Source organism: Canis aureus, chromosome 25 (assembly GCF_053574225.1).
Source record: "Canis aureus isolate CA01 chromosome 25, VMU_Caureus_v.1.0, whole genome shotgun sequence".
Lineage (NCBI taxonomy): Eukaryota > Metazoa > Chordata > Mammalia > Carnivora > Canidae > Canis > Canis aureus.
The window spans coordinates 21,124,353-21,138,151 of NC_135635.1; the positions used below are offsets into that span (position 1 = coordinate 21,124,353).

Consider the following 13,799-nt stretch of genomic DNA (forward strand, 5'->3'; position numbering starts at 1 on the left):
TCTAATCTGGATTTTCTGGTTGTTTATACTTTAACTAGATCTGTACTCTATATAGGACCTTCATTTACTTTTATTGCAAGAGATAGAAACCCAATTAGTTTGAGAAGATTAGGAGCTTTTTTGGTTTTCATTACTGGGGAGTGCAAGAGGAGGTTCTGGCTTCAGGTTCAACTGAGATCAAGGGTTCAGTTGAGGTGACCGAGGGTTCAGTTGAGACTAGGATTGTGTCTCTCTTTTTTCACTTCTCTCCTTCTCAGGACTTATTCTCAGGCAGGCTTTTTCTACTCATGGTGGGGAAAAATGATTTCTGGCAGTTCTAGGCCTACACTTTCTCTCATAATGCTTGATTTTAGGAGATAGAACCCTCCCTTTTCCTTTCATTGTTCATATCTGCTTCTGTAGAGGCACTTTGGCCCTGCCTGGCTGTATACTTTCCTCTGGACCAAGTACTGTGTGTCTGGCATGAAGGAAGAGAGAAGGGCTCACCTAGGTCTCATATCCTCCTTTGGGTGGTGGAGGGATGCCATTGTTTCTTTTTTTTTTTTTTTTTAAGATTTTATGTATTTATTCATGAGAGACACAGGCAGAGGGAGAAGCAGGCTCCATGCAAGGAGCCCGATGTGGGACTGGATCCCTGGGACTCCAGGATCACATCCTGGGCCGAAGGCAGGCACTAAACCACTGAGCCACCCAAGGGTCCCCTGATGAAGAGATTTAAATAAATTTTTTCTGAGGTGATTTATCTTACTATTGAACTTCTTTCAGCAATTAATGATAATGATAAATAGTAATGATGGTGAATATTATGATAGTTAATAATTACTGAGTATGTACTTTGTGCATTTATAATCAATAGTGTTCATGATGATGATGGCTAACCTTTAGTGAATGTTAACTTTGTACCAGGTATTTGCATTATCAGATTAGTTAATTTTCAAATCAACTCTTTAAAGTTTATACTAGTACTGTCTAAATTTTGTAATTAGTCCAGAGAAATAACTTTTCAACATCACATATTTAGTATGAAATAGATACAATTGTGATATTAGAATCTTAAAAGGAAATCTCTGTTGTTAAATTTATTATTATCCCATTTTTGACCTGCTCTAGCAGAAGTTAATATGTCTTTTTGGGAACCTTTATTTCTGCTTATGATGATCACTGAAGAAATAGTATTAAAATTAAGAGTATCCTTGCATTTAGAGAGAAATTCATTACCTAGTGTTAATTACAAAATCTAACTTAGAAATACTATTTTTGCCTGCAAGGATAGGAATTTTTTTTTTTTTGTCTAACCTGGAAACAAGGGAAATAATTCAGCGCATGTATGTGTAGCTTTCTTCAGCTGTCATATTTTCCTGCTTATTTTTGTTTACCTTTGATTTTATCCTCATTTGGCTCTGCTTTCAGAGGTCATGTGGGTTGCTTCATTTTCATTTACTCCATCCCACAGAGGTCTCTGCTTTTTAATTAAAACACTCCAGAAGAGGATTTATCTATCATTTCAGCCACAATTAAACCCTTGGTAATAACACAAATAAGTCTGGGATTATTTTCTTCCTGCAAAGAAAAGGCTTAAAAGAGGGTCTTTTGCCCATTGATTCCATCTATACCAATTATAAGGGTGACTTTAAATTGATATCTGTGTTCTTTTTTTTAATTCCAATTTATTCACATTTAGCCACTGTTAATTAAATGTTGGAAGCTATGTCTCTAGGAGGTTAATTTTTAAGAGTTTTGAGCTCTTCCCTTTTCTGATTCTAGAAATATCCCAGGTCCTTGTTGACTCAAAATAAGAGTTATCTGCTTGTAGTTTTAATAAGGCAATTGTTATACTCTTCAACTTTCTGGGGAAAAAAAAATTTAGTTTCTCATGCTGGAATAATTGTGGGAATTGGTCTATAGCTGACAGAGGTTTTTCTGGCCAGGGAACTTCTCTTGCCAACTCTTTCTTCTTAGGTATGTTTCTCTTTCATGCATGATTAGCCAGCAAGTGGTAGATAGTTCTATATTCCTCTCCTTTTGGAGAAGGTAGCATACTCAAAGGAACAAGGAAGAGGCATGTCCTTACACCTCTAAACCTTAATCACCAATTGCATTGTGCTCTGAAGAGTTCCGAAGAAGGAAATATTTTTGGCTAACTTATGTTCTGTTTTGCCTAAGAGCTCTTACTGATTGGTACTTTTTGAGGTCTCTTTTAGCCATCCACTTCCAGAATATCTAATTAAATGTTACTTATGCTTTGCCAAGGAGATGAGCCAAGAATGAACAGTTGTATCATTATCACATATTTATTTCATCTTTCCTGCCTATGATCTTAATACTATATCATCAACTTCATTTTGTCTTTTGCAATTTGGTTTCTTTACCTTCCCGATCCATTCATCCATTCAATTCATTCATAAATGAAGTACCCATTCATTCTTTCAATTATTTTTTGTGAACGGACTATGTCCTAATCACTGTGCTACATATTGAGGGTATAAAGATTAAAAATATACTCCTGCAGGGGCACCCGGGTGGCTCAGTTAGAAGAGCATGAGATGCTTGATCTCAGGGTCATGAGTTTGAGCCCCATGTTGGGTGTAGAGATTTACATAAATACATAAATAAACTTAAAAAAATATACTCCTCCTGCAGTCCTCAAGGAGCTCACTGTTTTTTAGAGGTATGTATCTTAGAAGTATAATGGCAATAAATATCACCTTGGAAGGGTGCATATCAAATATGGTGGGGCCATAGAAGGAGTCTAAGCCTCTGGTGCATGGATGAGTATGGGCTTTTTAGCTAAACATAAGTACATTATGAGCCAAGAGAATAGTATTTTTTAAAAACTTATGAATTTAGTCTATATTTTAGAAATATAGTAGAAATATGAAAATCATATATAGTAATCTGAAAATAGTTGAGGGACCTGGTATGTTAATATTCCATATATGCTCAAAAGAAAATACTTCCTCCAGTTATGAATTTTATATACTTTCATGAGGAGTTACATGTTTTATATATGCCTGTTGGATCAGGCTTGTTATTTTTGGGTTTCAAGACATATATTCTTACCAAATTTTGTCTGTTGGCTCTATCAGTAACTGAGAAGTGTGTTGAAATCTCTCACTATGATAATGTCTTTGTTAATTGCTCCCTGTAGTTCTAGAAGTTTTGTTTTATGTAATTTGAGGCTATTACGTATTTAGAATTTTGCATCTTCTTAGTGAACTAAAACACTTCTCATTATGTAAAGGCCTTATTTATCCTGAATGCTACTTTTTTCTTTTTTTAATTTTTCTTTATTTATTTTTAATATTTTATTTATTTATTCATGAGAGACACAGAGAGAGAACGAGAGAGGCTGAGACACAGGCAGAGGGAGAAGCAGGGTCCACGCAGGGAGCCCGATGTGGGACTTGATCCCGATCCCAGGTCTCCAGGCTCATGCCCTGGGCTGAAGGTGGTGCTAAACCGCTGAGCCACCTGGGCTGCCCTCTTTTTTTTTTTTTTTTTTTTTTTTAAGATTTATTTATCTTTTTGAAAGAAAGAGAGAAAGAGAGAGAGAGAGAGAGAGAGTGAGTGCCTGAAGTGGAGAGAGGGAAGGGGCAGAGGAAAAGGGAGAAGCAGACTCCCCACTGAGCAGGGAACCTGATCCAGGGCTGGATCCCAGGACCCCCCTAGATCATGACCTAAGCTGCAGGCAGATGCTTATCTGACTGAGCCACTCAGATGCCCCAGTGCTTTTTTTTTTTTTCTTAAAATCTGTTTTTCTGATACTATCACTGTAACCATAGTTTTCTTTTGATTGGTATTTCTCTGTTATGTCTTTTTCTATCCTTATGTTCTAGGATGATTCTTATAATTATGTAGGATATGCTTGGATTTTTTATCCAGTCCAAAAATCTGCTTTTGGGAAGGGGGGGGGCGAATCTGTCTTTTAAATGATAAGTTAAAAATTTAAATTTATTATGCTTATTGTTGGCTTGGTTCTACCGTCTTACTTTGTGCCTTATATTAATCATAACTTCCCCCTGATTTTTCCTTTTTTCTTAATTTTTTTTGCATAGATTGAAGTTTTGCTTATTTTTCTTTTTATTCTTTTTTCCCCTTCCTATTCCTTCTGTATTTATATACTCTGTTTCTGTTGTTTAAGTAGTTTAAGAAATTACACTATACATACTTAAGAAAGCATAAAGGTAATTGATACTTTAATTCATTTGTGTATCATTCAGAAACACTGGACTGTTTCATTCTGATCACTTGCTTTCTGCTTATATGCAGTTGTTCATTATTTTGGTGCTGTTCTTTTTTTTTTAAACCCACACGTTAGTCATTATTATTCTTTTATACCAATGATGTTTGTTTAGATTAATTCACGTTAAGCGTTTTCCCCCTATTTCTTCTAATAACTTCTATTTTTCTAGTAAGACAGTTTTCCTTCAGTATCTGAAGTATAAACTCAACAGTGAAAGTCTGTTAATGGTAAATTCTTAGTTTTTGTCTATCTAAAAATGCTTTTTTTTTTTTAAAGATTTATTTATTTATTCATGAGAGACAGAGAGGGAAGTAGAGACATAGGCAGAGGGAGAAGCAGGCTCCCTGCAGGGAACCTGAAGTGAGACTTGATCCCAGATCCTGGGATCATCCCCTGAGCCAAAGGCAGAGCTACCAATAGCTGAGCTACCCAGGTGTCCTTAAAAATGCTTTGATATGACTCTTGTTCTTAAAATTAACTTTGCTAGTACACACAATTTAAACTTGACAGTCTAATTTTCTTAAAGCATTTGAAGAAATGATTCCACTATCTTCTGGCTTATATTGTGGATTTTGAGAGGTCTCTAATAGGTTGTGTTTTCTGTATCCATGGATTCATATTTTTCATTAGCTCTGGACATTCTCAGACATTGTCTCTTTGAATATTGCTTCTTTTTCATTCTCTACATCCTCTCCTTCCAGGATACGAATTATATATGCATGGTAAGCTTCTTATCCTACCATATATATTTATGGTAGGATGAGAATAAATGAAAGATAAGAATAAATATATATTGATATCCTATCATATATATGGTAGGATGAGAATAAATATATATTAATATTTATTTCAGAGAAAGAAAGAGGGCAGAGGGGGCCAGGGGAGAGGGAGAGAGAGAATCTTTTTTTTTTTTTTTTTTTTTAAGATTTTATTTATTTGTTCATGAGAGACAGAGAGAGAGAGAGAGAGAGAGAGAGAGGCAGAGACACAGGCAGAGGGAGAAGCAGGCTCCATGCAGATAGCCTGATGTGGGACTGTATCCCGGGTCTCCAGGATCATGCCCTGGGCTGAAGGTGGCGCTAAACTCCTGAGCCACCCGGGCTGCCCAGGAGAATCTTAAGCAGGTTCCATGCCCTTGGGCTCGATTTCATGGCCCTGAGATCATGATCTGAGCTGAAATCAAGAGTTGGACACTTAACTGACTGAGCCACCCAGGTACCCCCTACATTTTATATTTCTTTAACCCCTCTTCCATTCTTATTCTGTCCTTCTTACCCTCAATTTCCTTTTGAGTGATTCTTAAGATTTATCTTCCAATCTTCCAGGTTATTCATTAGCTGTGTCTTAATTTACTGCCTTAAACTCACCTACTTAGTTCAACACTTATGCTTCATTTGTAGAAATTCTTAATCAGATCTGTCTGGCCATTTTTGATTGCTCTACTCTTTGTTCTTTTCTTTCTTTTTTTTTTTTTAAGATTTATTTATTTTTAGGGAGAGAGGGAGACAAGGAGAGAGAAAGACAGAGAGAGAGACACAGGGATTGAGTGCTAGTGAGAGTTGGGGGATGGGCAGAGGGACAATCTTTAAGCAGACTCCCCGCTGAGTGCAGAGGTGACATGGGACTGGATCCCATGATCCATGAAATCGTGACTAGAGCTGAAATCAAGTTGGTCCCTTAACTGACTGAGCCACCCAGGTGCCCCTTACTTTTTGATCTTATTAAAAAAAATATAATTTTATCTTAAAACATTCATAATAGTTACCTTATTTTTTTAGTTGATAATTACACTATTGTTTTTGGTGATTCATGTTTGTTACCTTGATTTTAAAAATATTTGAGCTCGGGGGATCCCTGGGTGGCTCAGCGGTTTAGCGCCTGCCTTTGGCCCAGGGCGCGATCCTGGAGACCCGGGATCGAATCCCACGTCGGGCTCCCGGTGCATGGAGCCTGTTTCTCCCTCTGCCTGTGTCTCTGCCTCTCTCTCTCTCTCACTGTGTGCCTATCATAAATAAATAAAAATTAAAAAAAAATATTTGAGCTCGGAATGCCTGGGTGGCCCAACGGTTGAGCATCTCTTTGGCTCAGGGCATGATCCTGGAGTCCCGGGATCGAGTCCCACATTAGGCTTCCTGCGTAGCGCCTGCTTCTCTCTCTGCTTGTCTCTGCCCCTCTCTCTCTGTGTCTCTCATGAATAAATAAATAAAAAATCTTTAAAAAATATTTGAGCTCATATTTCTTTGAATTTAATATGTAGGATAACAACTATAAACTGGACAAAATATAAAAAAACAACTATGTGAAGGTGTGAGAAAGTGACCAAAAGCAGTAGAAACCTAGAGTGAGGGTAGGTGTCTATGCTTGGAAGAAAAGAGTGTCGCTAGGTGAGTTTTCCATTTTATGCCTTTTTTCCTGAGACTACCTCCAAATTGGTGCCAAATTGTTTCTGGTGGTAAAAACTCAGAAAAGAATGTCAGTCTGGTAGGAGTAAACATCTGGACCAGAATTTTGCCTTGTGAGTCATTTTTTACCAGCACCAATGATTTTCTAGGTCTAGGCAGATGTTTGAGAACTGATAGTAGTTACAGTCAACTCAGCATTACTAAATAAGTGATCTCACCTGGTATAGATGCTCATTCATATCCTGAGGAAGGCATTTTGCAAATTCTTTGACTTTTATGTAAACAGTAATAGGCAGACTAGGAGAAAGTGCTGTACAAACTGACTTCTAAGACAATGGGGAGGGAACCGAACAAAATCACATACTTGCGCCCTCCTTGGAATGATAGAATAATACATCAACCTAAAAAAATTAATATCAGTTAAACATTCACACTACAGTGAAAATACTATAAATGCCAGAGTTTGCTATTGAAGAATAATACCACAAGCCAACTCTAATTACAAAGGAGGAGAAATGAAAAAAAAAAAAAAAAAAAAACAGAACTAGAAGGGATTGTCAGAACACAACTGCCCCGTTTAGGAAATAAGGCACAGAGAGGTTAAATGATGAGTGTAAACACAGCTGGTTTTGTAGTGGCAGACCAAGGCTTAAAACTTAGTTTTTTTTTTTTTTTCTTTCTGTTCTAATGCTGCTTCTAAATGAAGGTGAAGGAGGGAGGTGAATATGTGCCAGCGTGGGGGGGGGGGGGGGGCTGTGGAATGGCAGGTGGTAGGGATGTATGAGGAGGAGGGATAATTTAGGTAAGATGCCAGAGGATTGAAGAATTTAAGAGAGAAATTTGTATGGCTAGCAAAGTGAACCCAGAGTTGGGGATAAAATTATTTGTGGTAAAGTTCTGGAAGTACTTTGAGGGCAATTCCATAATGCTTAAGACCTTAGTCGCTATCCAAACCCCCTCTCTTAGTAAACATTTTTGGTAATATCCATTGTGGATTCCCAATTTCTCTTTCCCCCCTAACTTCATTTTGTTTAAAAGTGCTTCAGAGTCATTTTGTTAGAAATGAACTATATATCATTTAATGGTACGAAGAGCAGAGAGATATGTGGCAGGTAAACATCAGGAAAATAATATACTTATTCTATTAAGCATTCACACTAGAAAGTTTCTTTTGTGTTTTCTGAAGGAAAAAGATGCGACTGTTAACTTTAAAAAAAAGTTATTTTATCTGCATAATTGGGTTTATTTGGGAATAACAGAGAATTGGAATTTAGTGATACAAGCTGAAGCAAAACCATAGGCAAGTCCAACCAACAAAGGAAAGGACCATTATTTTATGGAGAAGGAGAAAGTTGGGATGGGTTGTTTTGAATGAAAGTCCATTGGAGAAAAGCATGAATCCAGGATCATGACAGTTTCTCATTGGCTGAGTTTCAAGTGTAGGTGATTTCTTATAGGAGATGCAGTGTACATCTTTCCTTATTGGGCCTGCAATTGATGATTCTTCCTATTTATGTTTTTCGTGTAATTGACTTTGAGTGGTATGGTATGACTTCCCCTTTGAGTTTTTCATTCCATCCTTCCTATTCCGTAAGATTTCCCTTTATTCCTTATTTATGACTAACGTTTTACTTATTATGTGACATTTTCTTTGCAGATGGTAGAATAATAAGGGACTGGAGATCAAAGAAATTTTCTCTCTTTTGGAAATATTTAAAAAAATCTGATAGCCATATATTTTATACAATAATTTATTTATACCCCATGCATATTTCTAAAATATACTATTCTAAAATCTGCTATTTAGTTTTGCCTATTTATGCCTTCTATGTAAATGTAATTATATAGCATTTACTAGTTTGGGACTTGCTTTTTTTTTAAGCTCAACTTTATGTCTTTGAGATTTTTTATTGGGCTATATGAGATATAATTATTATTATTTTTAAAGATTTTCTTTATTTATTCATGAGAGACACAGAGAGAGAGAGAGAGAGAGAGAGGCAGAGACATAGGTAGGGGGAGAAGCAGACTCCACGCAGGGAGCCTGATGTGGGACTCGATCCTGGGTCTCCAGGATCAGGCCTTGGGCTGACAGCAGCACTAAACTGCTGAGCCAGCCAGGCTGCCCGAGATATAATTATTTAGAACGGGCTACTTTAGCCTTTTTCAGGATTTGATAATTTTTGATAATTTTCTGAAACACATCTGGATGGGAAGTGTTTTCCACCCTTCCTTATATCTACTTTAAGGCAATTGTTTGTTGGTTCCAGTTATTTTTAATGTTTACATGGCCTCCCAAAAATAACATTATTGACTTATTTAGTGATTCAAAAAGTCACCCAGTCATTCACTCAATAATTATTTAGCATCTTCCATGTTTGAGGCCTGATGATTAAAGTTGGGCATATTATGGTAAGCAAAACAGAAATGGGCTGATTCTCTTGGGACTTATAACTTATAGCATTAGAGACCTATATATAAATAAAAAATTATGATGGAGTCTGATAAGTTTTATTGAGAGAGGGTAGCCTAAAGTACTATTGGAGTGTAGAACAGGTACTCTTGATCCATTTAAGGAAGGTGAGACGTTTTAAAAAGATTTATCTATTTAGTTGAGAGAGAGAGAGAGAGAGAGAGAGAGCATGAGCACACGAAGGGCAGAAGGAGAAGGAGAGAGTATTTCAAAATTCTCTCAAGATTCTCAGGAGAGAATCTCTGAAACGAATGTGGACCCCCATGTAGGGCTCCATCTCATGGCCCTGAGCTCACCACCTGAACCACAACTGAGCCCAATGTTTAACCAACTAAGCCATCCAGGTGATCCTGATGATATTTTTAAAAAATACAGATTCTTGGTCATGATCCGCAAAAATTTTGATTCTGTACATCTGGATTAAAGACACTTGTTGTTGTTAGTATTATGGGGCTGATTATTATTTAACTCCCCCACATAGTCCAGCCAATTTTGAAAATACTGTGTATGAGTGATTAAAATGGGCAGTAGTCATGGCAGGGTCTCTTAAATGAACTAGCTAGGGATGTAATAGATGGTTTTTGGGTGATTTCTGCCAGTAGACCAAAGGTTGAACTTTGTATTAATCCCTATTCAATTGTAAATTCTTGTCCCTAGGTCATAAAAGTTAACTGCACCAGTGGAAGGTGGGAGAGCTTTGCTTTACTGATAGTACACGTGGAAAAGACCTGGAATTGTTTAGTTATAAACCCAAAGAGAGTCAGAGGTGGGCCTAACTATCATGATCTTAGATCACATAACTGCAAACATTGTATCAGAAAGAAGGAGGCGGCACCTGTGTGGATCAGTGGTTGAGCATCTGCCTTTGGCTTAGGTTGTGACCCTGGGGTCCTGGGACTGAGTACCCCATCAGGCTCCCACAGGGAGCCTGCTTCTCCCTCTGCCTGTGTCTCTGCCTCTCTCTCTGTGTCTCTCATTAATAAATAAATAAAATTAAAAAAAAAAAAGAAAGAAGGAGGCAAGGGTCCCTTGTGCAGGAGGACTTGCTGGAGGGCATATCTGGACTCCTGTGGATAGTCCCTAGAATCATATTTAAGGGGGATGGTGACACTTGGGTGTATGAGAGGATGTTGAGCTCCTTGATAAATATCCATATGAGAAAGAATTGGAGAGAAATAGTCCTATTCATCCCAGAGGAAAAAAAAAACTTAGTTTACATAGTTCCAGAAGAAAGAACAGGGATGAAAAAGGGAAAGGTAAGCCAGTGTCTTTTTATTCACTGACTCATTTAGTCATGTAACAGATATTTAGTATGTACTCATTCTTGAAATTGCCAAAGATATAACAGTAAACAAGACAGATTCAGTTCCTGACTTCATGAAGCTGCAGTTTATTGGAAGATCCAGACGATTAAGCAAGGAACTTAATGAAAATGTGATAAGTCCAGTAATGGGAAACACAGGGTGCTATTTCCTCTCCATATAAAACACCTTTCTGATATTAATACTATCAGAAGGGTGGTAAATGATGAATACTCTGACCTTGGAGGTATTCCAGAAGAAGCTGTGGGGGTAATGAGGAAGTTGTGCCAATAACTACCATTAAAATCATATTTAACTTTTAGCATCAGTGGTTGTCAATACTTTGTGACAGATTCACACTCCCTGCTTTTTGCCCCCTTCCTACCCGGTCCTTCCCTTTCTTTGATTCTCATTTACAATTACTTAAGTCTGTATGATGAAATGATTTTGTGATTTTCACAGATGTTTGTGTGTAAAGAATAGGACTAATTCTTAGAACTGAAGTCATTCTTAGTATATTTTAATCTGGCCTATCAAGTAATTGAGGATAGGCATAAGTCTTTATGTAAATGCACTGTGATCTGATTTATAGGTTCAATTTTTCCTATTCCTTTGGATGATTAACCCATGCAGATGGGGACTCTTAGGGGGCATTATAGTGGGAGCCTGTATTTCTGGGGGGCATGGGCAGGTACAAAGAATGAGTAGGATGTCAATGCTGCTTTTCATATAATTTTTATGTGTTCTAAAAAAGATTATGATTGTTTTCAGTGTTATGTTTTGAATTCTTAACATGTCTTAAGTAGTTAGAAGAGCTGACTTTTAATTCATAGCATTTAAAAAAGTTAAATATTTTATTGTGACATTCTTAGGACTCTTTAAGCTTTTCACATCAGTGTTATAGGCTGAAGTTGGATATTATGGAGGTTTGAGTTTACTTTCTCTTGACCCAATGTGACTTCCTGTTTCTAAGAAAAACAGTTTTAAAGACTTTTAAAAGGAATATCTTGCATGCTTGGCAGCTCTTGTAAAACCACATGTTAGTAAACCAGTGTGAATGAAATATATATATATATATATATATATATGTGTGTATATATATATATATATATATATATATATATATCCCAAAGAAAGAATCATATTGCTCGGCCATTTTGTTTTGTGCAAATTGGATGCCATAGAAAATTCTGGTGATTTGGTAATCAGATAAATCAAGAACCAAAAGTTTCATTTTGATTTAGTTAATTATCCTAATTCAAGGGGACATTTGATCATAAATTGGGATTTACTCTGCTGGAGTTGATGTATACTGGTGATTCTGATTATAATGGTTTTTGTTTCTTGCAACTTGGGCACTTCCTTTCTTTTTCTTTTTTTTCTTTTAAGATTTTATTTATTTATTCATGAGAGACACACAGAGAGAGGTAGAGACATAGGCAGAGGGAGAAGTAGGCTCCTGGCAGGGAGCCTGATGGGGGACTTGATCCCAGGACTCCAGGATCCCGACCTGAGCCAAAAGCAAATGCTCCACCACTGAGCCACCCAGGTGCCCCTGGGCATCTCCTTTTAAATATATTCACAAATTTAACCAATTCACATGCATCCTCACAATATCATGAAAAAAGTCCAATTAGTCCTACTTAGTCAATGAAGTAAATGAATATTAGTGAATAAGCTTTGGTAGTTAGATAATTCTCTTTGAACAGGAGGTTCATGTCTCCTGGTTCTCAGGTCAGAGATTCAGCTTCTCTCTTGGTATTGTTCTAGTAATTGGCTTCTAATGAATATTTTATTTATTATTTATTTATTATTTATTTATTTATTTATTTAAAAGATTTTATTTATTTATTCATAGACACAGAGAGAGAGAGGCAGAGACACAGGCAGAGGGAGAAGCAGGCTCCATGCAGGGAACCCGATGTGGGACTTGATCCCGGGTCTCCAGGACCACACCCCAGGCTGCAGGCGGTGCCAAACCGCTGTGCCACCGGGGCTGCCCATCTAATGAATATTTTAATTGGAATTAAATATGTTTTTGTAATTCTAAGGGTGATTTATTCATTTGATTAATATTCGTTGAGTACCTAGTGTGTGTCAGGCATTCTTCTAGAAGTTGACTGTATGGTAAGGAATAAGGCAGGCAAAGTCCTTGATTTTTATTTATTTATTAAACACTTATTTAAAGGCTTAGTATATGCCAGAAACTGCATGAGGTTCTTTAGAGATATTAAGTCATTTAATTGTCCTAGCAATGCTATGAGGTAGGTATCTTTATTGCACAAGTGTAAAGAAGGCTCAGAGTCACCTAGCTAGGAAGCAGCTAACCCAGGCTTTGAATGGAGAATGAGAGCTCATTACTACTTTATCGTCCCTCGGTGAACCTGATCTCATGAGCTCACACATTGTTGTTAAAAATGTTAACAACATTTTGTTAAAAATGTTAAAAAACAATAATAACAACAAAAAAGCCTCCAAAACACACAGAAGAAAAAAATAAAGGAAGGACAAAACCATGTGTCATCTGACCACTGTTAATATTTTGGTGTCTGTGTTCCATTCCTTATATGTGTATGTGTAGAGTGTGTGTGTTTGTGTGTGTTTAAACATATAAAATATCTTGTTGGTTTGTTACCACTTATTTTCACAACATATAAATATTTTGCAGGCCAGTACATTTAAAAAATAGACTTTTAGGGCAGCCTCGGTGGCCCAGTGGTTTAGCGCCGCCTTCAGCCCAGGGTGTGATCCTGGAGACAAGGGATCGAGTCCCACATCAGGCTCCCTGCATGGAGCCTGCTCCTCCCTCTGCCTGTGTCTCTGCCTCTCTCTTTCTCTCTGTGTCATGAATAAATAAATAAAATCTTAAAAAAAAAAGACTTTTAAATAGCTGTACAGAGTTCCATCATTTGTCTATATCATGATTTATCTAACCAGTTTCCTTCCACTTAACGAAAATTTTCAATTTCATAAACTCTGCTTTAATTAGTATCTTTATAACAAAATCTTTTTACAAATTTATGATAAAGAGTTTCTTAGTGAAAAATGGTATTAAAACTCTTTGTAAATATTTATACAGTATCCACATGCAGTCTGTGCTTTAAGAACATGACGAGGTTAACAATGTAAACATACTTTTTCTTTTAGGTTAGTGGATGACAGATGTGTGGTGCACCCAGAGGCAGGAGACCTTGCCAACCCTCCCAAGAAATTCAGGGGTAAGAAATAAATATATATTTAAGTGACCTAAGGGCATGAGATTATTTTTGTGTCTTAAAATAATTCTTGTTAAAACTTTAAATTTTTAATTAAAAAAATTTTTTTTCCTGTTAAAACTTTATTCCATGTGAAACTTCCACATATCAATATATCCACTGAAA

At 36.8% G+C, this 13,799-nt stretch overlaps 1 protein-coding gene across 4 annotated transcripts in view; it reads left to right on the forward strand.

Annotated features, from left to right (window-relative positions):
- Nucleotides 1–13,799, forward strand: part of ITPR2 (inositol 1,4,5-trisphosphate receptor type 2) — a 472,511-nt gene that overhangs the window by 21,096 nt on the left and 437,616 nt on the right. For 3 of the 4 annotated variants that reach the window (XM_077870671.1, XM_077870669.1, XM_077870668.1), the window contains exon 2: nucleotides 13,567–13,637. The exons of the other annotated variant lie outside the window; for it this stretch is intronic. In XM_077870671.1, coding sequence (XP_077726797.1) covers nucleotides 13,567–13,637 — 71 coding nt within the window. The remainder of the gene's footprint in view (nucleotides 1–13,566; nucleotides 13,638–13,799) is intronic. 4 annotated transcript variants of the gene reach the window in all.